Below are 26277 nucleotides of genomic sequence, written 5' to 3'. Positions count from 1 at the left end.
TGTATTCACAAAGACTTTTGTACAGTCATGGTTTTGTAATAATGATGAGATGTGATCACTCTGAACATTTACATACATATGTACAAAATAATACTTGTTAGGCACTTATTGATCCCCAGGAAGTTCAGGAGTTGCAGCAGCACAAAGACAGAAATAAGTATAGATAGGTTAAAATAGAAATACAAATGTATATCAATAGTACAGTAAGGCTGCCTTTCCTTATATCAAAAGTGGAAACCCCCATGAGTAATGATGTTTCAAAATGGCCGCAGGTCTAAAAAATACCAAATTGTTACACTTACATGTCACCTTCAAGAACTCTGACTCCCATTGGCCTGGAGACCCTGAAAGCAGCAGGGGTCCGTGTCCAGGTGACCACGGATATAAATACTCTGGTCATCCATTTCCCATTCAGCTGCTCGCAAAAGTGGCTACAGGATGCATGCAAAGCTTGTACTAGAGTTTCATTTTCAAGACTAGTGGACTTTTTTTGGTGTTCTGCCTCCAAAGTTGGCCCCACAATGTCTTCTTCCCCTGCTGAGAGAAACTACGATGTTGGCAACGGGAGCTGCTGGCAGTTAAGGTGTCATTGGAGGAGTGGAGACACTGGTTGGAGGGGTGGAGCACTCATTCTTGGTTTCGATGGATCACAAGAACTTGGAGTATCTAAGGTCTGCTAAACGACTTAACTCTCGTCAAGCCAGGTGGGTCCCGCTTGTCAACTGACTCTGGTTCTCCCTCTAAGTCAGAAGAGACCATTCTCTTAACATCCTGTGTTGTTGGTGCTGTTTCATGAGAGGTGGAGGAAAGAGTCAGACAAGCTACCGGCCGGCTGCCAAATTGCCGGAGCCAATATGTCGAGTCGTCCATTGGGCCCCCTCAAGTGTTCTGTTGTGTCATCTAAGGGGTAAAGAGGAAGGTTTTTGTGGTGCAGCTATGGTTCTGGTGGCCTGGAATGGGGCATTCTGTAAAGGAGTATGTGGCAGCCTGTCCTGTATGTGCTCAGAACAAAACTTCTCATCAACCTCCAGCAGGGTTGCTGGAGTCCCTTCCTGTGCCCTCTCAACCCTGGTTTGATATTTTTCTGGAATTTGTCACAGGTTTGCCTCCTTCTAAGGGGAACACTACAATCCTTACCATTGTTGATAGGTTCTCTAAAATGGTCCACTTTGTTCCTCTACCCAAAGTACTAAGTTATGCTCTATAATGTGTTCAGGTGGACTTGATTTAATTGATTCAGATTATATTACTTCTGAATGTGTCCTCAGTGTGTCCTCCTTCTAGGAGACAGCCGGATTTGTTATGACTTTGCATTTTTCCTTGAAGGATAAATGACACAAAGTCTGACAGAAACAGTTGTCTAGAGCTATGTTTATCATAGCAGGTCCCAAGTCGAGACCATAGCCTGTCCAAAGAGACAAGTTGTTCTTTTTCAGCTAAGATAGAAGGACCGGTCAAGAAACTTGGACACACGAAGGGCAGATTCTGAAATACGTTATAGATCCAACTGTCTGCCTGAGATCCATAAATTGTTATGTTTAAGATTAAACTGTTTTCCAAACAAGGGTTTTTTTCCTCTGGGGGAACAGGATATAAATAACTACATTACTGATTTTATACACACAGAATGCTTGTCACTCTGTAACTTTGTGCATTGTGAAAACTGTTCTTATCATTTTTGATTTTTCTCTGCAGAAAACAATTAAACTTTCACCGGAGACTAAACTTTGATCCAGTTTGCAGCCTGTCTTAATTCTGTTTCAACAGAGTCTCACTTCCAGCCAAATTCCTCCCTTGCTGTACAAGAAACTTCCACAACAAGTGGTTTCGGATTGTGGACACCAATTCAAATCTTGCTTTTGGAGGGCCTTTTTTTGAGTTAGATTAAAGATTTCCTGTTTGCCTGAGTTTTTTGATTGCCTGATTATTAAATAAACTATTGTATTTTAAATTTTTTGAGTTGTGCATTTGTGGGTCCATTTTCTGTGTGCTTGATACATCTGGTATTTCTGGTCAAACTTGGCAATTCATTCACGTCATTCAGATAATAATATTCATTACATCTTTGCCAGCAATATTTAATACATAGTCATGTCCAAATTTTTTTTTATTTTAAATCTGTTTATTGAAGCTGTGATTTATTGAATTACACTCTGTGTCCACACTTTGTTATTAATCACACACAGTCCTGAAGTACACACACACAAATCCTCAGGATCTATACATGCACTAATGGTGAGATTTCAGAGTGAGCGGGCTGCCAGCTGAACCAGCGCCCTGAATAGTCGGGGGAATACGGTGCCTTGGTCAACAGCACCTGGCAGTGCCCAGGTGATGAACTGGCAGGTGCTGTGGACTTTTTGTCCATACGGGGACTTGAACCAGTGACCCTCCAGTTCCCAACCCGACTCCCTATGGACTGAGCTACTGCCACCCCCCAATAGCTACAAAGTCATCATTTTTGGTTAATTACAACATTTTCATTGATTCCTCCAATTGCTTCATAGTCATCATATTCTGCTAAATACTGTCATACTCATTACAATTCTGGAAGTGGTGCTATTTTTGTGTTCTGATGAATTGGAGGTACTTGCTCTGTAACCATGGCTTGCACTGATTGTCCTTTTATACTTATAACAGCTGACTGGGAACCTTTGAACATTGTGTAAGTGCTGTTGAAACATGTGATGTGTTATAATGCATTATTATGCACAATTCATAGTAAATTTAATTTATGTTTATGGTTTCATGCACTTAATAAGAAATATCTTTAATGTAAGTACTGTAGATGTTATAGTCTAAGATTTGGTCTATTGTGTTTTTGTTTACTTGGAACTTAAGTGTGGTTGTGGTTTCCGCTACTACGGAATTTGTTGATGGACCTAGCAAGTCTAGTGTTAGCGCATGTTACACTGCTCGAAAAGTTAAGTTAGAGTTACACTGGCTAAGGCGAACTATAAGACACTTTGAGGACTTACAGAACTCTTTTCAGGACAAGCAGGTATTTTGTCTTACATGTGCACTTCTATATTTGCTGCAAGCGCAATTTGTACCTTTGTTTAACGATGTAATGTTCAATTTATTTTACGTGCTTACTATGTTCATTCATATAGTTCTCACGGCGTGAAGTGGATGCATTGCCCAAAGAAAGAAAGAAGCAAGCAATAAACGCCCGTTCAAAAGAACCAACCTGTGTCTGTGTTGTCGTGAAGAGAGCTACACATTAGTTTATATATAATGGCATTTAATCCAGAAATGTTAAGAAAATGTTGCAGGGGGTGCCTGGGTAGCTCACCTGGTGGAGCACGAACCCACGCATAGGGTTGGCTCCTCGACGCAGGGGCCGTGGGTTTTACTCCGACCTGCGGCCCATTGCTGCATGTCATTTCCCCTTTCTCGCCCTTTTCATTTCTTCTGCTGTCCTATGAAAAAGGGCCTAAAATGCTCAAAAACTAATCTAAAAAAATTTAATGTTACAGGTGCAACGCAGTTTGCTGTCATGACTTTTTCATGAAAGCGACTCAGGAGTTTATTCAGACATGAGCCCAACGTGTGTTTTTGATTTCACAGTCATACAACAAAGTGAAAATCTTCATAGAGTTGGGGGGCAGTAGCTCAGTCCAAGGGGAGTTGGGTTCTTTTAAAGCTATTTGGACTTATTCTTAAAGGGGTGATAGAATGCAAAACCAATTTTACCTAGTCATAGGTGAATAACGACAGTTCAGTGGATAAATAGGACATACATAAAAGCTCAAAATCCCATGAACATGCCTTTCCTCTGAAAATCTCACATTTTGAAACTGCCGCTGAAAACGGGTGAATCCCAACAAAGCCAAAAGATGACGTCAGGATCTCAGAACCTGTAGCTTTGTCACGCCCATGGACGTATAAGGAGAACGGTCACGCCCCAACATTTACACACAGGCCACTGACCTGAGACCAGCTCCTAATGTAGCTAGCGTTAGGTCAGTTAGATGTCCGACTGAGAACGCTGCTCGTGTACTTTGACGGGATTTACTAAGAAGAAAGTTTGGAATATTTTCCAGTATAATGACAATGAACCAGGGTCATAAATGTAGTGTTCCAGGCTGTACAGGGAACGGAGACACTTCTCATAGTCTTCCCAAGGAAGCAAACACTCGACGGGCATGGCAGATGTTTGTAAGGAGATCCCAGGAAACTTTTTCCCCAAAGACAGTTTTCAAAACTTTGGACAATTTAAAGCAGGATTTGCTAAGGTGCTGTTGCTGTTCTGACTGTATGGTCATCCCAACCACAAGCTGTAAGTATGATTTTGTTGCAGTAACATTACAGTAACATTAGCAATGCTAACGTATCCTGTAGCTAGCATAGGCTGAATGTGTGTTGATCATCTGTAATGGCAAAAGGGGCTAACGTTTCATTTTCCTAACTGTTCCATTCGAATAAATACCCTGTGTTTTCATGTAGCTACATCTATAGTTCACGATGCATGCTTTTCCACTTTGTCAGGTTCATTTTTATTGTATTTCAGCAAGAAAGCTAACTGCAGCTGAGTAGAATCCTGATAGTTTGGTTGCTAGCTAAGCTGTAACGTTACTCAGCTAGCTATGGCATCCCGTTAGCTTCGACAACAGAACTGAAACGTTATCATTTCATATGATATCTAGTCAATCTCGTGAAAACGGTGTGTATATAGACTGAAATGTATTGATTTGTAGTTTTTTTTATTTCAGAGTACATCACAAGAACGACAAGACACGAAAGATGCAGCTTGCCAAACAGATGCTCCGAGTGTGGCATCTAGGGGGACACAACTGTCTCATAAGATATTAAGACCTCACATACGAAGCAAAGGTAACCTTTCTAATTATTCTTACAAACCAGACGTCTTATGGTGTTTGTGTAGCATTGTGACTGGGTAGTATTTAACAGAGCAGTGTTATCTAACAATGTTACCATGATGAGTGAGTGACTTTTATCAAATATGGGAGCCATTCCCAACACATTACTGAACTATTTCTAGTAGGAATAGAACTATTCATCTGGATTATCACTGATTGGTCTAATCTCAATCAATCAATTTCCTTTTGTGGGGGAGGCTGGTGAAAATAATTTGGACAATAGGTAGGAATGTGTTTGTATACAAAAGGCATGACTGAATGCTAGATTGTGAGTTGAAGATGCCTTTGCAGGTATGTACACGCCCTATGAACTTTGTCATTTAACAAAACAAGTCTTTAGAAATGTGAATGGGGGACAAATTGTCTGCAGAAACTGGTTTTGTTCATTGAAGGAGTGAGACACGAGCAATGGTCTAGACATCAAGCCTAATGGCCGGCCATAAATGGAAATAATTTCAGTTTTAAGCTGCTCCAACTGTAAGGCACTTGTAACAACTCTGGTTAGAGTACAGCTTTGGCACAGCTTAGAGGTTTAGCAACTGCTTTTGCTTTGTTAACTGAAGTATTTTGCTTGGTTTGTGTAAAGGTAATACAGTTATGTTACAAAATTGATGTGTTTTGTTTCAGGTTGTATCTTGCAGCCACAACGGAAGACAGCCAAGGGGAAACTAATGTACAGACGTCTTTTCCTAAAGGCCAAAAGGGGGTGATGCTGTCAAAGAAAAAAAGCACTAAACATAACTTTTCACCCACTACAAACAACAAATCTGAATGTGCAATGGTATAGGTGCTAAAAATGACTTTTCACACACAACAGGCTATGTCTTAGACCTGATGCGACTGGTGTTCGAGGCAAATCATGCCCCAGGACCTGTGTGCTCAGCTCGACAGGCACCCAACCCGACATACTGCCCTGAAGCATCCAGAAACTCCCTCCGTATACGTATGTATATATTCATTTTATTCTTTTAAAGGCTTGTTAAAGGACCTTGCAGAAAGGCAGTCTGTAAGTCACTGTTTTTAAATTGATTTAGGACCCTGTTTTTTTATGATGACATTGTTGTTTGAATATGAGTGAAGTGTGTTTATGTATTTACATGTAAGTGTCTCTGTCTATCTGAAACGTGTTGCTGCAACTTGCCAGGACACTCTTGTAAAAGAGATTTTTAATCTCAAGGAGTTTTTATCCTGGTTAAATAAAGGTTTGAATGAATACGCAGCACGACACAAGAGGGGATCACGACACGGACACCAAGAAAACCCCAGCACCAGCTCATCAAGTCCTATAAGCCATGTGTCTGCATTGCCTGCAAAGAGAACAGGGTGTAGTGGACAATTACATTCTTTATCTTTTAGATTTCAGAGTAACGATGATTGTTTTGAAACTAAATAAAGTTTTTCATTTTGTTGTCTTGATAATACTGTGTTTTTGTAATAATGCTGAACCAATAATCAATGGGTATTGTTATAGAACTGCTAACAGTGGTATCAAATTGGCCTCACCTTTCCATCCCTCTGATTCTCAACTGGCCATGGTCAACTCTGTAAATATTCATTACATTTTGCAAAGAATATATATTGAGGCACACCGGATGAAGGCCAGGATGGTGAGTTGTACAGGTTATCTCCTCAGGAACCTGGGTCATTCTTTTCATGACCTGTAAAAACAAACAATGAGCTTGTTGTTATTTTATAATGTTGAATGAGCAGAAAGAGTTAATGTATCTAGTTTTAGTTACCTGAGGTATTTATTGGCAACATATATTTTCTCTCTCCTGGGGCATTTGTGCACAGTTTCCACAAGAACACCTGCCAAGGTAAGATGGAGGTACCGTAGTTGTAATTTTACATATTACTACATGTTAAGAAGGTAATAATCTCATAAATCAGATGATCTAATCAGCAGGATAGTATTTCCAAGATAACATTTGACCAACTGACACAGGCGAGAGTAGTAATAATGCTTTAGACGTAGCATACAAACAGAAATAGTAGTCTCCTGTCCAGCTAAATGGACATCCTGTTGTAAGATAACATATTACTACTATGTGTTAAATAATGTACGTAACTTGTAATCACAATCAAAGAGACTTCCGTTGTGAGCAGCTCTATGAACTGGCCACTAACTTTTCAGCCAACTGGACATCTTGACTGAAACTGCGAGGGTACAAGTTGTACAATATTTGTCCGTGTGCACATTAACTTATGTTGCTTACGATACTAAAAACAAGCCTAATACAAAGTTATTCTTAGGCTACAACACTGAAGTGTGAGTATTCCACTAGTATAACAACGAACGGCTAATGTTGGGCTATGTGTTGAAAATGCAAGTAAATGCTAACGCTCTGGGCCCTGAGGCCATTTTTACAGTTTAATTTCCGTCTGGATTTATTTTATAAAAAAGCTTGTAAAACATCAACCCTGTTGTCTACAGTCAAGATATGAACATCATTTTTTTTAGGACAAACTGGGTTATTGGAATATTTGGGTTGCAGTGAGGTCACTTGCATGTTAAAAATGGTTGTAGGGCCTTAAAGATGAATAAATAAATAAATAAATAAATGAATCTTCCAGATATGTATTGATATCAGAGACATATAAGTAAAACCTAAGCCATTTTCCTTTCTAAAACACTTCTCATATGTCTTGGGAGTCACACTGTGAAGAAATAATCATTATAACTTATACAGTTGACAAAATACATGCATTTTTTCCAAAAAAGTCCAGACGTTTTGCTCTCATGACATTTACTTATGCCAATAATAACATAATAATGTCATATTTATTGATATTACACCCACAGCAATGTTATACAAGCAAATATGTGTCTAAATATTGCATTATTTTGCCTTACATAGAGTCTATAGGCAACTTTTGTCCCCTCTGGCCTTCCATACAAGAGGGGTGCTTTTATCTCCCATATATGGGCATGTACTTCCTGAAAAATACACAGGACAGACAGAGAGAGAGACGGAAGAGCGATAAGCGGCAGAAAATGAGCCAAAACGCGATGAATTATGGATATAAAGTGGATCAATCTTGGATATAACAGTATGGATTTAAAGCCCAAAGAGGCTGAAGTTCCAGGCTGGATAGAAAATCCCCTGTAGAGGCTAGAAAGACACAGAAAATACCGCCGTAAAGCCGAAAACGTCAGGATTCAAACGAAACCGAAAGTGAGTAAATCGCTTGTATGGTTCAAAGGTTATTAAACTATGAATCAGAGGTACGTTTTTACACGTGGGCGAGTGTCTCGGGCTCAGAGGGTTAAATGACCAAACTTACCAGTCTGAAGGAGCCATTTCCAATCTCCGGGCAGGTTGCTCCTCTACATCAGATCCTTCCTCTGATTCAGGCTCAAACAGATACCGTTCAACAGCTAAAGTCTCCATCTTCTTCTTCTGTTGCTCTGTCAGCCACAGCAAAGCTTGTTGCACACCAACCAATCAGCGCGCAGCTTATTTAAATATTCATGAGCAGACCATATAAGGCCGAACACCTCTCGTTTCAAGCCAGGTTAATTTAGCAGGGTGGTGTGAGGGCCAAAAGAACAGCAAAAGCAACATTTTCAGCCCAACAAATGTTACATACCCTATCAGGAGACATCAAGGAACAGCGTGATATACTCTATACAACCATTCTATCACCCCTCTAAATTTTATTTTTTATTCCTTTTAATGAACCATCTGTGTGTTTTTTAATGCTGAAAACCCTTTGAACAATGCCTACATTTCACTTAAAGGTCCCATGAAATGGCTTTAAAAATGTTCACAAGTGCACTCTGTATATCGGTTGAATGACAATAAAAGCTAATATCACAAGTATCTATAACCTCCTGGGCACTGGCAAGGTGCTCTCAAGCAAGGCACCAAATCCCCCAACTGCTCGCAGTGCCTGTCCAGCAGTCACAGCCCCCCTTCCCCTCCCCCCCCACACTTACACTCTGACACCTCATTACATGTGCATGATGACTTGTGCCTGTGTGTAGTAGTGTGTTTTAACAGCTATAACTAATTTGTAATAAATTGTAATAAAGTATAAATTATTAAATAATTATTATATTTTTGAAAGAGTGTTTGTTGTCATGAACACTGATGCCCTCAGATGAATGGGGTTACTGTTGGTGGGGGGGTTGAAAAGTGATCTTTAAGCAACAATAACACGCCTATATGCAAAAAGACAAAGTTAAGCTAAAAATAATTGCATTTCTGGTAATGGAATTCTATTTTCTGCCAGCATTTATTAAAAAAAAAAATAGAATGTTGAAGCTGTTTTTCTGGATTTCAAATAATCACAAAAACCTTATTACTTCATTATTATTAGGGTTAGGATTCAAGAGAGGATGATACAAAAACACTTGTAGAGTTACAACATCATAGATGATAAAACACAAGCTCGCTTAGGAGTTTCCTGTTCTTAGAGTTTCAACCTATAAGTGACCTTTTGGGTGTTCCTCTTTGAGTGCAAACTTTGTGTATAAAGGATGCTACAGGACTCTTTTTCTGCACGCTGTAGTGGTGAAACCAGCTATCATATTTATAACTCTTCTGCATTGTGTCTTTGTGTCGTGTAAAAGGGTTGTTTCTGCTTTAAGGACAATGAAACAAAGACAGTTTGATTTGAATGTATAGCAACTCCCACCACAGTGTCTAGAGCTGACAGAGGAGGTAGCAGTTCATTTTCCACATTCACAACATACCACACACATACATATGGACCTCACAGATTTCACAAAATGCAAGTAAAAACGGTTTTGTGTGGCAGGGCTCCTTTAAAGCTGCAAGCGGGCTGTCACACCTCTGCATGCGTCAGGGTTACCAATGAGATGACAATTCTTGAACCCGTCTGACACCGTGCACATGAGAAAGACTTCCGGCATGGAAGCATGCAAGTGGTGTACCAAACCATCACCCCTGAAAATCACATCAACTTAATATTCAAAGTTTTAATAACGATCTAGGGGCACTGACACGTTTCTGAACTGGAACTAAATCAACTTCCAAGTTCTGATGTGTTCTCATTCGCCATGCAGTACTGTGGACATCCAGTCAATTGACCTTTGAATCATTTCATTCTTTTTCTTTTGGGGCCAAAACAAATTTGTATGTAAATAATAGGTGTCTGAATTATACGGTTTTTACAAGTATTAGTTAAAAGAAAGAGGAAAAACATGAATCTAACAGCTGAGTAGATAACCTCTTAAACAGTGATTTCTGTGTATCATATTCATAACATAGTGCTCCACGCCTTTAATGTCGTCACATTTAATTTGTACGTGTTGAGGAAATGTTACACGTTTGCAGCTGTGACTTTAGCATAAAAGCAATTGGCATATCTGAAACTTTTAATGTTTTGTTGTTTAATTAAATCTGATCACAAAGAATACAATTTGTTGCCTTAATATTTAATTTATGCAGAAAGTGATTATTACAATGGTAAAGATGATGCCCATGTATTGGATAGCAACTATGATTTTTTTTTCAATTTCTTCTGGATGAAATATTTTCCAATAATCATAGAATCCTCATGTCTACATTATTATTACAGAACACAGAACCAAACATTTGTTTATTATTAGTTCCAGTTTCTTTGACAGAACAACCTCTTGATGTTTATAAATTACTTTCATTTTTAGTCCGTAGATGATTGGATTTAAGAGAGGATGATAAAAAATTGATTGTAAAGTCATAATTAAACGTATAGTTTTTGGAAACTCAGATTCCAGTTTAACTATAATGACATCATAGGTAATAAAACAAGAAAAGCTGATTAAAACCAACAGATGAGGTATACAGGTCTGTGCAGCTTTCATCCTCTCTTCTCTGCCACTGTGGTATGTAACTATGAATATCTTTGAGTATGTAAAGATTATGAAAAGCACAGGGAGAAGTGTAACATTCAACAAAACCATCACACCATACACAGAGAGTCCTATTGAGCTCACACAGTGAAGTTTGTAAATTGAGTTATTGCAAAAGATTCCTTTCAAAGTAAAATTACAGAGTTTAGTATTAACATTAAGAGCTACTGGAACTGCAATCTGACAAGCAGGCACAAACCAAGCTACACCCAGAAAGATACGGACAGTTTCTTTCTTCATGATCGTGTGATATTGCAGAGGTTTATATACAGACACATATCTGTCATACGACATGGCTGCCAACAGTAAGAATTCTGAACCATTTAAAGAGTAATATAGAAAACACTGAAAGAGACAGGCTGAATAAGATATGGTCTGTTTTTCAGATAAAAAGTCAATCAAAAGCTTTGGGTAGATATTAGTGCTGAAAAGAAGAGAGTTCATTAACAAAGCTGCAATGAAAATGTACATAGGCTCATGGAGGCTTTGGTGAAACCAGATAAGGTACACAATGGTAGAATTACTGCAGATTATTAGAATATATACTATGAACATGATCAAAAAATAAACATATCTATATTTGTCCACTTCAACATGCCCACCAAGAGTTACATATGTTACATTTAATTCACTATCCATGTCATATAATTTAAAAAGAAATCTCTGTTAGTGTATTAACCATGCAGATACTGTAACAGGCATACATGAATTAAAAAACGATTTTATACAACCTGTTAAGGAGGGTTTAATTCATAGTTACGTGAACTTGAAAGTGTGTGATGACCTTCAGAATTCAGAAAGTGAACTGTTTGGCTAACTGATTTTATCAGATTTCTTTGCCCTCCAAAGATCTCATTAAAACTTTTCACCGAGATCAACAAACATGTAAACAACTTCATGAATCTCTGGAGGTCTGTAGAAGGGAGCACTGACTGGGGCAGAATAGGTACTTGATGCTTCTAGGGACCCAAAGCTGGTGATATGATTTGTCGTGTTGTCATGGAGGCCAGAACTTATACACAATGATAAAAGACAACAAACAAAACTATAATATATTAAATAAATATCTAGGATAAACTGGCATAGGAACAAAGGATCTATAGGAGTATTTAGAAATAAGTGAGCTTCCGGTTGAACTTTCTCGCAGAAAAAGTAATTAGTAATTCTTGCTTTGAGCATCTTCTACTTTGATCTTTTTTTGTGTCTTAGTTTTTTCTTTGTATGAGTTTTTGATTTATCTACTAGTAAGTAGAGTAAGTCAAGCCAATCGGTAGTGATGGCCAAATGAAGCTTTGTGAACCAGTGTCTTTATTTTCTGAGCCCACTAAATGGCACTCTTGGTTTTAAGACAAAGGCCTAAAGGCATCGCAATTCATTGTATTCGCAACACTTTGTTGAACAGAGAGTACCATAGAGTGTGCAGAAAATAAAGTGGTTCACAAAGCTTCATTTGGCCATCACTCACCTTCGCTGTTGCAGCTGAGATTAGCTTTGGAGATGCTTGTCATTGAGCTTGAAAAATCTCGACAAAGCACGGCTGCAGAGCTGATGCCCTCTCTGGATGCAACCCTCACCCCTATACAATCGTGGCTTGAAGCTATCACTACCACGGTGGCCAAACATAATTCTACTGTCTCCGAGATGGAAACGGCTCTCGACTCACTCGGATAACATCACCAGCATGTAGCAAGAAGTGGTTGAACTACGGCCGAAGCTGACCACCATGACAGATGACAACAGCAGGCTCCGGGCGGAGGACCTGATCTGCCGTTCTAAGCGTCAGAACTTACGCATGGTTGGTCTCATCAAGGGAAGTGTAGGCATAAATCCGAGGCAGTTACTGGACCGTGCCCCCAAAGCCTAGGGCTCCACCAGGGATCCCGCCCTGTCATAGTGTGCGTTCACCACTACATGGAAAAAGAGATTAAATGAAAAACCGGAACAGAACTACAACATTATCAGGTGGTGCAGGTGTTGTAGAGTCTGACAGCGGCCTGAATGAACGACCTGCGGTACCTCTCCTTAGTCTGCTGCTGAAGGAGCTGCTCATGATGTCCATGATGGATGTCAGCTAACATCCTCCTCACCCCCACTTCCTCTATGGGGTCCAGAGGACAGTCCAGGACAGAGCTCGCTCTCCTGATCAGTCTATTGAGTCTGCTCCTGTCCCTGTCCGAGCTGCCCCCCCTCCAGCAAACCACAGCATAAAGGATGGCAGAGGCCACCACAGAGTCATAAAAAAGTCCTGAGGAGAGTCCTGCCCACTCCAAAGGACCTGAGTCTCCTCAGCAGATGGAGGCGACTCTGGCCCTTCTTGTAGAGTGCATTGGTGTTGTCAGTCCAGTTCAGTTTATTGTTTAGGGGAAAACCCAGGAATTTGTAGCTCTCCACTACATCAATGTCCAATACCTGGATGCTCACCGGTGAGAAGTGGGATGTTTTCCAACAATCATCTCCTTTGTCTTGCTGGTGTTGAGCTGAAGCTGGTTGAGCTCACACCAGCTGACAAAGTCCCTGATCACCGTCCTGTATTCCAGGTTGTTCCCCTCAGAAACACAACCAAAAACAGTTGTGTCCACTGAGAACTTCTGGATGTGGCAGTGGGTGGTGTTGTGAGTGAAGTCCCGAGGTATAGAGGGTAAAAAGGAAGGGGGAGAGCACCGTGCCCTGAGGGGCACCTGTGTTGCAGTGCACCACGTCAGACACACAGTGATGGAGCCCCACATACTGTGGTCTGTTGGTGAGGTAGTCCGTAGTCCAGGCAGCCAGGTGTTGGTCCACTCCGGCACTCTCCATCTTCACTTTGAGCAGCAAAGGCTGGATGATGTTAAAAGCACTGGAGAAGTAAAAAAACATGACTCTCACAGTGCTCCCGCTGTCCTCCAGGTGGAGCAGCAATCTGTGCAGCAGGTAGATCACTGCGTCGTCCACCCCAATCCCAGGCTGGTCAGCAAACTGCAGGGGGTCCAGCTGTGTGCTCACCAGGGGTCGAAGGTGACGCAGGATGATTTCAGCACTGCAGTGGCTTTCAACAGAGTGAAGTCCCTGCTCCAACGTAAAGTTGTACTTTTCAGGATAATCTACCCCACCTGCTTTCATTTGGGGTTCCTCCTGTATTGGTCAGTCTCTCCGATAAACACTTAGATGTTATTGCTTTTGTGTCACTTATTGCCCTTAGGCAATTTTTTGTTACACTGAAAAGGGGAGATATGATTAATAGGATATCATAGGATATGAAAAAAAAAACTAAAACTGGAACCTGTATATTTTCTGTTGATGTGTATTGGTAAATTGGTTTTCAATAAAAAAAAACATTTAAAAAGAATTAGTGACAAATAATCAAAGTCTGAACAGCTCAGCAATAAATGAAGAACGCTGGCGAAATGTATCTGGGCATCTGGTGGACAGTTAGGAAAGTGGGAATGGGGCTAAAGAAGCAGAATGTGGAATATTCAGAATTTAATCAGCGGTAAGGAGGGGAATTGGTAAGGGGTATGTTGCTGTTGCTAGCGGTGTGAATGAATGTATGAAATGCAATCCAGAAAGTCAAGTTTGAGTAAGAGACCCATCCAGTTCAAAGGTATGCTAAAACACTGCAAAAGTACATTGGACATATTTGCTTCACTTTACAAATTATTCTATGAGGAATGTGCAAGCATTTTTTTGGCCACCTTGCCGGAATACGTTGTATTCAGTAGCAAGGACCACGCCACAACAGTATCGTCATCAAACACATAATTTCACAAGCTGGGAGGGAGAAGTTGTTTCGTCATCACAAACTTCAGGGATAAGAAATGTGCCCTCATTAGACAATAAACGGTAGCAACCTGGTCTAGATTACCTACAACCATTATCAGATATTGCAAACTAAGATGGCATTAGTCAACACAAAGTCAGTGAAATCTAGGCTTAGCCTTCGCAGTGACTGCCTAGCCTAGATTCCTAGAAGCCTAGATTCGTGAATGGCTTTATTCCGAACTATCATTCAAATCACATTACACATGTGTTACAGTAGGTGAACACTGGAATGAATAATTTACATAAATCTTGTAATTGCTTTATACTCTTTTTTGTGTTAGGGTTAGCAATGACACTTGTATGTTTAGACTATGATACTAGTATTTGGGGCTTACCCTGGACCTCTGTTGCGGGATCCTGCCCAATTATGTTTTTTCAATCAATAAGCTCTACTTTGAGGCTTTTTATGCACTCTGATCCCTTATTTACATTTCAAGTACAAAATAAATTACCAGTGTGAATCAATTTATTTTCATTGTGAATAAGAAAACAGCCACCCAACAGCTCCAAAAGTTGAGTATCACTTGTAAAGTGATAGCTTGAAGTGAAAAGTAAGGATTAACTCCTGAGTCAGAATGTGTTATATTGAAAACAAAAAACAAAAGCCATAAAGAACAAATGTCAATGTTACTCAAAATTCTTTAGGTTGCTAATTACATTCATGACAGTAAAGGAAAATACAGAAAATCGTCTTCATAATTACAGATATTAGACATTACATTGTTCAATAACTTGCTGTTACAGTAAATACACAGTACTACAATAAAAATGTGTTTTTGATGTTTGTTATGGAAAAAATACAGAAAACTACATTTAAGTTGACTTGATAATGTAAAATAGAGTTTTTTTATATTAATACAAATATTAGCCATTACAATGTTAAAAATTAAGACACCTTGCCATTCCTGTAACAAACACAGTCTCTTTAGGAGTAAATACACAGTATTGTGTATGTACACAGAATTGTGTATTTACTGTACCAGTCAACAGTCAAGATTATTTCAGAAGAAGTGCCTGTACATTAGTAATCAGTGTTATTACATCAAATCATTTTGGCTGAACAGAACAATCTTTTGAGATGTTTAGAAATATCTTTCATTTTGAGCCCGTATATGAGTGGGTTAAACAAAGGATGATACAAAAGTATTTGTAATGTCATTATTAAGCGTGCAATTTTAGGAAAATTGGATTCTACTCGTGCTATACTGACATCATAAACACTCAAAATGGAGAAACTGATTAAAACCAACAGGTGGGGTAAACAGGTCTGTGCAGCTTTTCTCCTGACTTCTCTACTACTTCGATAGGTTATTATAAATATCCTGCTGTATGTAAAAACTACAAAAAGCATGGGCAGAATTGAGAGATCTATTAAACAGACTACACCAAAAATAGTAATTACTCTTGATGTTACACATTGAAGTTTGTAAATTGAATTGTTACAAAATATTCCTTTTAGAGTTAAGTCACACAGTTTTGCTTCAGAACTCAATATCGTTAGGACTAAAATATGACAAGCAGGCCCAAGCCAAGCAAAGAACATAAAAATACTCACTGTGGTTTTTGTCATGATAGTGTGATATTGCAGAGGTTTACATATAGACACATATCTGTCATAGGCCATGGCTGACAACAGTAAGAACTCTGAACAGCCTAAAGTATAAAATATATAAAATTGAAAGAGACAGGCTGAATAAGATATGATCTGTTTTTCAGATAAAAAGTCAACCAAAAGCTTTGGGTAGATATTAGTGCTGTAAAGAACAGAGTTCACTAACAAAGCTGCAATGAAAATGTACATAGGCTCATGGAGGTTTTCGTGAAACCAGATAAGGTACACAATAATAGAATTACTGCAGATTATTAGAATATATGCTATGAACATAATACAAAAAAAAACATATCTGTATTTGTTAACGTCCACATGCCCATCCAGAGTTATATAAGTTACATTTGCATCATAATACATTAATGTTGTCTTAAACTAAATGTTTAGATGTTGAATAATAAAACAAGCAATTTTTTAACAAGTGTGCATTAATTCCTAAAAAGAGATTACTCACTTACATGACAACACCAACATCCAACCTGTACTGTTGTGTCTTATCCATTCATAGATACCTGACCTTGGAAGTCACCTGGTGTTTGTTCTTTTCCAAAATTAAGAAAGTGAACTGTTTGAGTCTGTGGAAAGTTTTTATGAAATTGCTTTGCCCCCCCAAGGATCTCATTAAACTCTCGACCAATAGTTATATATAAATATATGAAGAACTTTATCAGACTCTGGATGCCTGAAGTTGCAGGCTTTTCTTGACCATGTGCTCCATTACATAATCTTTCCAACTTCGAACAGCCTTAGTCCTGGCAAGACTCTACTACTCACAAGTCCCCGGCTGAGCGCCGCTGCGTTGGAGTTTACCCCGGTGGACGAGAGGGTCGCCTCCCTACGCCTGCGGGTGATGGGGGGGAAAACTCTGACTGTTGTTTGTGCATATGCACCAAACAAGAGTTCGGAGTATTCGGCCTTCTTGGAGACCCTGAATGGAGTCCTGTATGGGGCTCCAGTAGGGGACTCCATAGTTCTGCTGGGGGACTTCAAGCTCCGGCGGAGCTTTTCGGGCATCCCTGTGGAGGCTGGGGGCATTGAACCTGAGTGGACAATGTTCAAAGTTTCCATTGCTGAAGCTGTGTCTTAGTTCTGGCTGTGTTCCATCTTCCTTTAAACATGCCTTAGTTCAGCCTCTTCTGAAGAAGAAGAATTTAGACCCTACGGATTTGTCTAATTTTATTATAGAATTTATTAGAATTATTTCTAAGCTCCCTTTTATTTCAAAGGTTTTAGAAAGATCTGTGTTAATTCAGATCCAAGAATTTCTGAAAACAGTTGATGTTTGTGAACAGTTTCAGTCAGGTTTTAGGTCTCGTCACAGTACAGAGACTGCTCTATTAAAAGTCTTTAATGATCTGTTCGTTCACCTTGATGCTGGCAATTGTGCCATTTTAATTCTGCTTGATTTGACTGCAGCCTGCGACACAGTTGATCATAAAATTCTTCTGTGGCGTTTAGAGCTGTGTTGGCTTAAAAGGCACTGTTCTTAAGTGGTTTGAGTCGTATTTAACAGATCAATTTCAGTACAAATGGGACAGTTTTCATCCTCAGTGGCCCCTCTGACCTGTGGGGTACCGCAGGGGTCAGTTCTGGGTCCACTGCTATTCTCCCTGTATATGCTACCATTGGGATCTATTTTCAGGAAGCATGGCATCTCCTTCCACCGCTAAAGGTTCCAGCTAAAGAATCTTTGCGGGCCGTGATAAACTGCATGAGCGATATTAAGACTTGGATGGACCTAAACTTTTAAAAACTTAATGAGAACAAAACGGAGGTTGTCTTGTTCGGGCGTCCAGAGCTGGTTCAGGTTCTTACAGCTCCCTTGGCCAACTAGCACCTCACTTAAGATCCCATGCCAGGAATCTTGGAGTGATTGTTGATAGTGCTTTTAAACTAGATAAGCAGGTCAGTGCTGTGGTTAAGGCTAGCTTTTTTCAGCTTAGACTGATAGCTAAAGTCAAGCCGTATCTGACACAGGCTGACCTAGAAAAAGTCATTCATGTTTTAATTACCTCTCGCCTGGATTACTGTAACTCCTTCTATACAGGCATTGGGAAGTTTGAGCTTTATCGTACAGAATGCAGCAGCTCGTCTTTTAAGTGGCAGGAAGAAGCGGGAGCACATTACTCCAGTGCTCGCATTGCTTCACTGGCTTCAGGTAAAATATCGGATTGATTTTAAGGTTATTCTATTTGCCTTTAAATGTATCAATGGGCTTTCCCCAGAGTACCTTACGGACCTTGTCAGGCTGCATAGGCCCTCCAGAGACTCTGTTCAGCCAGTCTGATGGTCCTACAGGTTCCTAGATTGAAACTGAGATCCAGAGGTGATCGAGCCTTTTCAGTGGCTGCTCCAACTCTGTGGAACTCATTGCCTGTAGCTGTGCGGACTGATAGAAGCTTGTCCACTTTTAAATCATTGCTGAAGACTTATTTATTTGAAATAGCGTTTGGTTCAGGGGAGCCGCCTTGATGAATGTTGTATTTTATTTTCTTAGTATTTGTTATTTGTTGTGTCTTCTATTGTATCTGTTTCATATTTTTTTTGTGCTGTGAAGTACTTTGGTAGGCCTCGGCCTTGGAAATGTGCTATACAAATAAATATGACATTGACATTGACATTGACATTAGGTCCCTCAAGGGGCGGTAACCCACGAACACCCTGGTGGACACCGGGGGTCAAGGAAGCCGTCCGACTGAAGAAGGAGTCCTTCCGGGATATGTTATCCCGGAGGACTCCGGAGGCCGCTGCAAGGTACCAACGGGCCCGAAGGGCGGCAGCCTCTGCCGTGACAGAGCCAAAGCAGCGGGTGTGGGAGAAGTTCGGAGAAGACATGGAGAAGGACTTTCGGTCGGCACCAAGGTGCTTCTGGAAAACCGTTTGCCACCTCAGGAGGGGGAAGCGAGGAATCATCCAAGCTGTTTACAGTAAGGGTGGGACTTTGTTGACCTCAAATGGGGAGGTAATAGAGCGGTGGAAGTAGCACTTTGAGGAACTCCTAAATCCAGCTGACACACCCTCTGTGGTAGAGGCAGAGCTAGAGGATGATGGGGGATTGTCATCAATTTCCCTGGTGGAAGTCGCTGAGGTAGCCAACCAACTCCACAGCGGCAAAGCCCCAGGGATTGATGAGATCCGTCCAGAAATGCTGAAAGCTCTGGGTGTGGAGTGGCAGACCGGGGTGGTGGTTCCCCTCTTCAAAAAGGGGGACCAGAGGGTGTGTGCCAATTACAGGGGTATCACACTTCTCAGCCTCCCTGGTAAAGTCTACTCCAAGGTGCTGGAAAGAAGGGTTCGGCCAAAAGTCGAACCTCGGATTGAAGAGGAACAATGCGGATTCCGTCCTGGCCGTGGAACAACGGACCAGATCTTCACTCTCGCAAGGATCTTGGAGGGGGCCTTGGAGTATGCCCAACCAGTCTACATGTGTTTTGTGGATCTGGAGAAGGCGTATGACCGGGTCCCCCGGGAGAAATTGTGGGAGCTGCTGCGGGAGTATGGGGTGAGGGGGTTCCTTCTCAGGGCCATCCAATCTCTGTATGACCAAAGCAAGAGCTGTGTCCGGGTTCTCGGCAGTAAGTCGGACTCGTTCCAGGTGAGGGTTGGCCTCCGCCAGGGCTGCGCTTTGTCACCAATCCTGTTTATAATATCTATGGACAGGATATCGAGGCGTAGTTGGGGCGGGGAGGGGTTGCAGTTCGGTGGGCTCAGGATCTCATCGCTGCTTTTTGCAGATGATGTGGTCCTGATGGCGTCATCGGTCTGTGACCTTCAACACTCACTGGATCGGTTCACAGCCGAGTATGAAGCGGCTGGGATGAGGATCAGCACCTCTAAATCTGAGGCCATGGTTCTCAGCAGGAAACCGATGGATTGCTTTCTTCAGGTAGGGAGTGAGTCCTTACCCCAAGTGAAGGAGTTTAAGTACCTTGGGGTCTTGTTCGCAAGTGAGGGGACCATGGAGCGTGAGATTGGTCGGAGAATCGGAGCAGCGGGTGCGGTATTACATTCTGTTTATCGCACCGTTGTGACAAAAAGAGAGCTGAGCTAGAAGGCAAAGCTCTCGATCTACCGGGCAATTTTCGTTCCTACCCTCACCTGTGGTCATGAAGGTTGGGTCATGACCGAAAGAACGAGATCCAGGGTAAGAGTGGCCGAAATGGGTTTCCTCAGGAGGGTGGCTGGCGTCTCCCTTAGAGATAGGGTGAGAAGCTCAGTCATCCGAGAGGAGCTCGGAGTAGAGCCGCTGCTCCTTCGCGTCGAAAGGAGCCAGTTGAGGTGGTTTGGGCATCTGGTAAGGATGCCTCCTGGGCGCCTCCCTAGGGAGGTGTTCCAGGTACGTCCAGCTGGGAGGAGGCCTCGGGGAAGACCCAGGACTAGGTGGAGAGATTATAGCTCCAACCTGGCCTGGGAACGCCTCGGGATCCCCCAGTCGGAGCTGGTTGATGTGGCTCGGGAAAGGGAAGTTTGGGGTCCCCTACTGGAGCTGCTGCCCCCGCGACCCAATACCGGATAAGCGGATGAAGATGGATGGATATATATATATATATATATATATATATATATATATATATATATATATACACACATATATATAGATATATATCAATTGAGTTGTGCAGAAGTCATGCTGATACACAGTCAACAGCCCTATTTGACAACTGTTAGAATTCATATTATGGCAAGAACCAATCAGCTAAGTAAAGAGAAACAAGTGGCCATCATTACTTTAAGAAATGAAGGTCAGTCGGTCCGGAAATTTGTGAAAACTTTGAATGTGTCCCCAAGTGCAGTCGCAAAAACCATCAAGCGCTACAACAAAAGTGGCGTACATGAGGACCGCCCACGGAAAGGAAGACCAAAAGTCCCCTCTGCTGCTAAGGATAAGTTCATCTGAGTCAACAGACTCAGAAATCACATACAGCAGCTCAAATTAGAGACCAGATGAATACCACACAGAGTTCTAGCAGCAGACAAATCTCTGTAAACACTGTAAAGAGGAGACTGCGCGAATCAGGCCTTCATGGTCAAATAGTTTAGTTGGACCATCATGTGTTTATTTGGACCAAACACACCTCAAGGCTGTGAAAGGGCTATTTGACCAAAAAGGAGAGTGAGGGAGTGCTGTGCCTCCACAGTCACCGGACCTGAACCAAATCGAGATGGTGTGGGGTGAGCTGGACCGCAGAGTGAAGGCAAAAGGGCCAACAAGTGCTAAGTATCTCTGGGAACTCCTTCAAGACTGTTGGGATACCATACCTCTTCCTTGTTCACGCCCTTATTCCTCTCACAACGGCTCCGTGTTCGACCGCCTGTCTGCTGCCACGCCCCCGCCCCCTGTCATCCCCGGGCCTGCGGATGCTTGTCCTTCTGGTCGTGTCCCTCTACCTAAGGGGGTTGACAAAAGGGGGAGGCCGGTTCTCTTTCTGGTTGGCAGGATGGTTTGCATCAATTTCAACGACCTTGGCTGCGCCCTGTCCAACTGCTGGCTCCTGCATGTCTGCTCCTTCTGCGGCGGGGCACATGCCAGGCTCACCTGCCTTCATAATCCTACCTCGCCTGCGGAAGGACTCGCACGGTACCTCAGCACGTCGGTATAGGTAAATAGCCTTGCCATTGCCCTGCAACATCACCCTGATAGACAATTTGGTGAATTCCTCCTTAACGGCTTCACTTATGGTTTCCATCCAGGTATCGCAGCCCTCCCTGTGACATCTCATGCATGCCTCAACCTCCAGTCCACTCTCACAGACCCTCTCACCATCACCTCTTTACTGGCCAAGGAAGTGAAGGACGGTTTAATGATCAGCCCGTTCGTTGTGCCTCCTTTTCTAGTGTTCGGAAATACTCTGGGAAGAAGAGTTTGATAATTGACCTTTCTTCCACTCACGGCTCGGTCATCCCAAGCATCAATAGCATTATTCTCAGTCCGGACTTCTCCATGCAGTATGCATCCATCACTCACGGCATCTCCCTAATCCGTCTGGCGGATTCCAAAACCAACATCACCAGTGCATTTAAGATCCTGCCCATTCATCTACAGTGGTGTGAAAAAGTGTTTGCCCCCTTCCTCATTTCCTGTTCCTTTGCATGTTTGTCACACTTAAGTGTTTCGGAACATCAAACCAATTTAAACAATAGTCAAGGACAACACAAGTAAACACAAAATGCAATTTGTAAATGAAGGTGTTTATTATTAAAGGTGAAAAAAAATCCAAACCATCATGGCCCTGTGTGAAAAAAGTGATTGCCCCCTAAACCTAATAACTGGTTGGGCCACCCTTAGCAGCAACAACTGCAACCAAGCGTTTGCGATAACGTGCAATGAGGCTTTTACAGCGTCCTGGAGGAATTTTGGCCCACTCATCTTTGCAGAATTGTCCTAATTCAGTTACATTAGAGGGTTTTCGAGCATGAACAGCTTTTTTAAGGTCATACCACAACATCTCAATAGGATTCAGGTCAGGACTTTGGCTAGGCCACTCCAAAGTCTTCATTTTGTTTTTCTTCAGCCATTCGGTGGTGGACTTGCTGGTGTGTTTAGGATCATTGTCCTGCTGCAGAACCCAAGTTCGTTTCAGCTTGAGTACACGAACAGATGGTCGGACATTCTCCTTCATGATCTCTTGGTAGACAGCAGAATTCATAGTTCCTTTTATCACGGCAAGTCTTCCAGGTCCTGAAGCAGCAAAACAGCCCCAGACCATCACACTACCACCACCATATTTTACTGTTGGTATAATGTTCTTTTTATGAAATGCAGTGTTCCTTCTACGCCAGATATACTTGGACACACACCTTCCAAAGAGTTCCACTTTTGTCTCATCGGTCCACAGAATGTTGTCCCAAAAGTCTTGGGGATCATCAAGATGTGTTGTGGAGAAATTGAGACGAGCTTTGATGTTCTTTTTGCTCAACAGTGGTTTTCTCCTTGGAACTCTGCCATGCAGGCCATTTTTGCCCAGTCTTTTCCTGATGGTGGAGGCATGAACGCTGACCTTAACTGAGGCAAGTGAGGCCTGCAGTTCTTTGGACGTTGTGGGGTCTTTTGTGACCTCTTGGATGAGTCATTGCTGCGTTCTTGGGGTAATTTTGGGCGGCCGGCCACTCCTGGGAAGGTTCACCACTGTTCCATGTCTTCGCCATTTGTGGATAATGGCTCTCACTGTGGTTCGCTGGATTCCCAAAGCTTTGGAAATGGCTTTATAAACCTTTCCAGACTGATAGATCTCAATTACTTTCTTTCTCAATTGTTCCTGAATTTCTTTGGGTCTCGGCATGATGTGTAGCTTTTAAGGATCTTCTGGTGGACCTTACTGTGTCAAGCAGCTCCTATTTAAGTGATGCCTTGATTGTGAACAGGTGGCAATAATCAGGCCTGGGTGTGGCTAGAGAAATTGAACTCAGGTGTGGACAACCACAGTTATAGTATGTTTTAACAAGGGGGGCAATCACTTTTTCACACAGGGCCATGATGGTTTGGATTTTTTTTCACCTTTAATAATAAACACCTTCATTTACAAATTGCATTTTGTGTTTACTTGTGTTGTCCTTGACTATTGTTTAAATTGGTTTGATGTTCCGAAACACTTAAGTGTGACAAACATGCAAAGGAACAGGAAATGAGGAAGGGGGCAAACACTTTTCACACCACTGTAGATTTCTGGTTTTTTTTCGGGATCTGCTGGGAGGGAGCCAACTATTTCTCTGTGCGCATCGCCTTTGGCTGCAGAAGCCAAAAAGTCCCAAAATCTTTGACTCTCTGTCTGAATTCCTGTGCTGGATCCTGATTAACAATCACAGACTTCCTTACGAGATCCATCTCGTCAGCGATTTTCTCATCGTCACCCCTCCATCCTCTCCTGCTCACAGGGGGTTTTGTGCTCTCGTTACAGCTTTCCGCGAACTAGGCGTCCCTCTGTCCAATGAGAAAACATCGGGGCCTAGCCCCTCCATCAAGTTCTTAGGCATTACCCCGGATTCCTTGTCCTTAAGGGCATCTTTGCCCTGTGAGAAAGTGCAGCGCATCACCTTCCTTCTGTCGAACTTTCTTCTTGCAGTCAGATGCACCAAACGCCAGTTATTAGCTCTCCTTGGTTATCTCAATTACGCCATTCCCCAAGCCAAATCCTTTCTGTCTAGCCTTTTGTCCAAGGCCGCTGCCGTCCCCTCTCTCCATGATAGAGTCATCTTGGACGAGAGGTGTAAGATGGAAATGCATTCGTGGCAGCACTTCCTGGCTTCTTGAAATGGCATTTCTTTCTTTTACGAGGACATTCAGCTGTACACCAATGCAGCTCTCTCCGTGGATTTTGGCGGCTACTACAACGGGAAGTGGTTTGCTTCAACTTGGCCTTCGGGATTCCGTGAATTTGGCGCAGAGTCTGGGTCTCCTTTGTTGGCGCTCCATGAACTTTATCCAATTGTCGTGTCTGCCATTCTTTGGGGCCACGAATGGTCCAAACGATCCATACTCATTCATTCAGACAACACAGCAGTGGTAGACGTTGTAAATAAAGGTCGCTCTCGCTCCCCGGTCATTGCACAATTCCTTCGCAGGCTCACACTAATATCAGCCCAACACTAGTTCATCTTCAGGGCTGCTCACGTGCCCGGCCACAACAACTGCAAAGCAGACTCATTGTCTCGTTTCTCTTTTCAGAAATTCAGACGCTTGGCTCCAGAATCAAACATTCACCCAATGCCACCATTTTCAGCCACAACTTTCACCTACCACACCAGCTAAGAAATCTCTCTTATGCCTCTCAAGATGCCTTCATCAACAATCTCACCCCCAGGACTCTCTTGGCCTACCTAACTGGCTGGAATTGCTTTAAGGCATATCAAGCCACATACCAGCTGCCATTCCCCTCTCTGGACGTCATGTCCATCTGCAATTTCATTACCCATGCACATTCCATTACAAAAGAATGCTCCTCTACCATTCAGATGTACTTAGCAGGTATCAACTTCTTCATCAAAATAGTTAAGGGCCTCAAATGCCCTTCTACCTCTCATTCCCACGTTACAATGTTAATTAAAAGCTTGCAGAAACGGGAACCCTCTTTTGCCACTAGACGCTTAGCAATCACTTCAGACCTCTTCAGCCTCTGCATCCATTCTCAGTGTTCAGGGTACATTTTCGGCTTCCTGAGGTGTTCCGAATTTGCACCAACTTCATCTGTATATAATCCCTCTCGTCATCCCAGTCTATCAGACGGACAGGCACTTCTTCTGAAATGATCATGCTGAGATGTGAACTGTTGAAAGGTACTGTTTACTAGGGATGAGCGAGTACAGCATTATCTGTATCTGTATCTGTTTACCACATGAATTATCTGTATCCGGATCCGTGCTCGGACTGGGCGGGGCCTAAACCGGAAGTGGTCACATTTAACCCTGAAGTGGATCGGGTTCTCTTGAAATGTGCGGGGCTTTAACCGGTATGTTATTTAAGCATGCAATTGATATGAGTTGATCAAAAAATTTTATATTTATTGCTGATTTGAAAACTATTTACATGACAGCATTGAGCTTCAGATCAATGGTGTTGTCATGGTAACAAATTATGTACAGAACGTTTTGCAACAATGAATACAACACATGCGGTTGCAATTATGAAGTAAAATGTAATGAACAAGAGTTTTCATACTCAATATAACTTTCTTTTTTTAACTTTTTATTTTTTTAAGATCAGTGTGATTTTTTTTTTTTTTGGTTCTTTTTTTAATTTTTTTATTTCCACACCAGGTATATGTGTGTGTGTGTGTGTGTGTGTGTGTGTGTGTGTGTGTGTGTGTGTGTGTGTGTGTGTGTGTGAGTAAGAGAGAGACACTGAGAGAGAGGGGGCGGGGGGCGGGGAGCAGCTGACAGTAAAAAAAAAAAAAAAATCTCCGATGGCAGAGACGCAACGGGAGTTGCATTTAAACCAAGCAGCATGTCTGAAACCCACGTTCACCAGAAATCTACTGGTTACTATGTAAGGACTACAAACCGAAAGCAAACAAACCTGAAGCTGAAGAAATCCTAAACGTTAACAGAACAGATCCGCAGACCCAATTGACTGCCTGACGGAGCGAGAGAGGGAGAGAGAGACAGAGAGACAGTCATGATTTTTTGAAGCTCCT

At 42.0% G+C, this 26277-nt stretch overlaps 2 protein-coding genes and 1 pseudogene across 2 annotated transcripts; 1 reads left to right on the top strand and 2 right to left on the bottom strand.

Moving 5' to 3' along the window:
- Window positions 1-10413: 10413 nt before the first annotated feature.
- LOC116682469 (olfactory receptor 13C9) lies at window positions 10414-11382 on the bottom strand. The gene has a single exon (XM_032509725.1). The coding sequence runs from the start codon at window positions 11380-11382 to the stop codon at window positions 10414-10416; it is 969 nt and encodes a 322-aa protein (XP_032365616.1).
- Window positions 11383-15583: 4201 nt separating this feature from the next.
- LOC116682464 (olfactory receptor 4E1) lies at window positions 15584-16510 on the bottom strand. Its single transcript, XM_032509724.1, has one exon. The coding sequence runs from the start codon at window positions 16508-16510 to the stop codon at window positions 15584-15586; it is 927 nt and encodes a 308-aa protein (XP_032365615.1).
- Window positions 16511-21588: 5078 nt separating this feature from the next.
- On the top strand, window positions 21589-24896 carry LOC116682468 (uncharacterized; annotated as a pseudogene).
- Window positions 24897-26277: the final 1381 nt, after the last annotated feature.

This window comes from Etheostoma spectabile, unplaced genomic scaffold (genome assembly GCF_008692095.1).
Source record: "Etheostoma spectabile isolate EspeVRDwgs_2016 unplaced genomic scaffold, UIUC_Espe_1.0 scaffold00018797, whole genome shotgun sequence".
Taxonomy (NCBI): Eukaryota; Metazoa; Chordata; class Actinopteri; order Perciformes; family Percidae; genus Etheostoma; species Etheostoma spectabile.
Note: the sequence above shows the minus strand (reverse complement) of the source record. Positions and strands in the feature narration are given on the sequence as shown.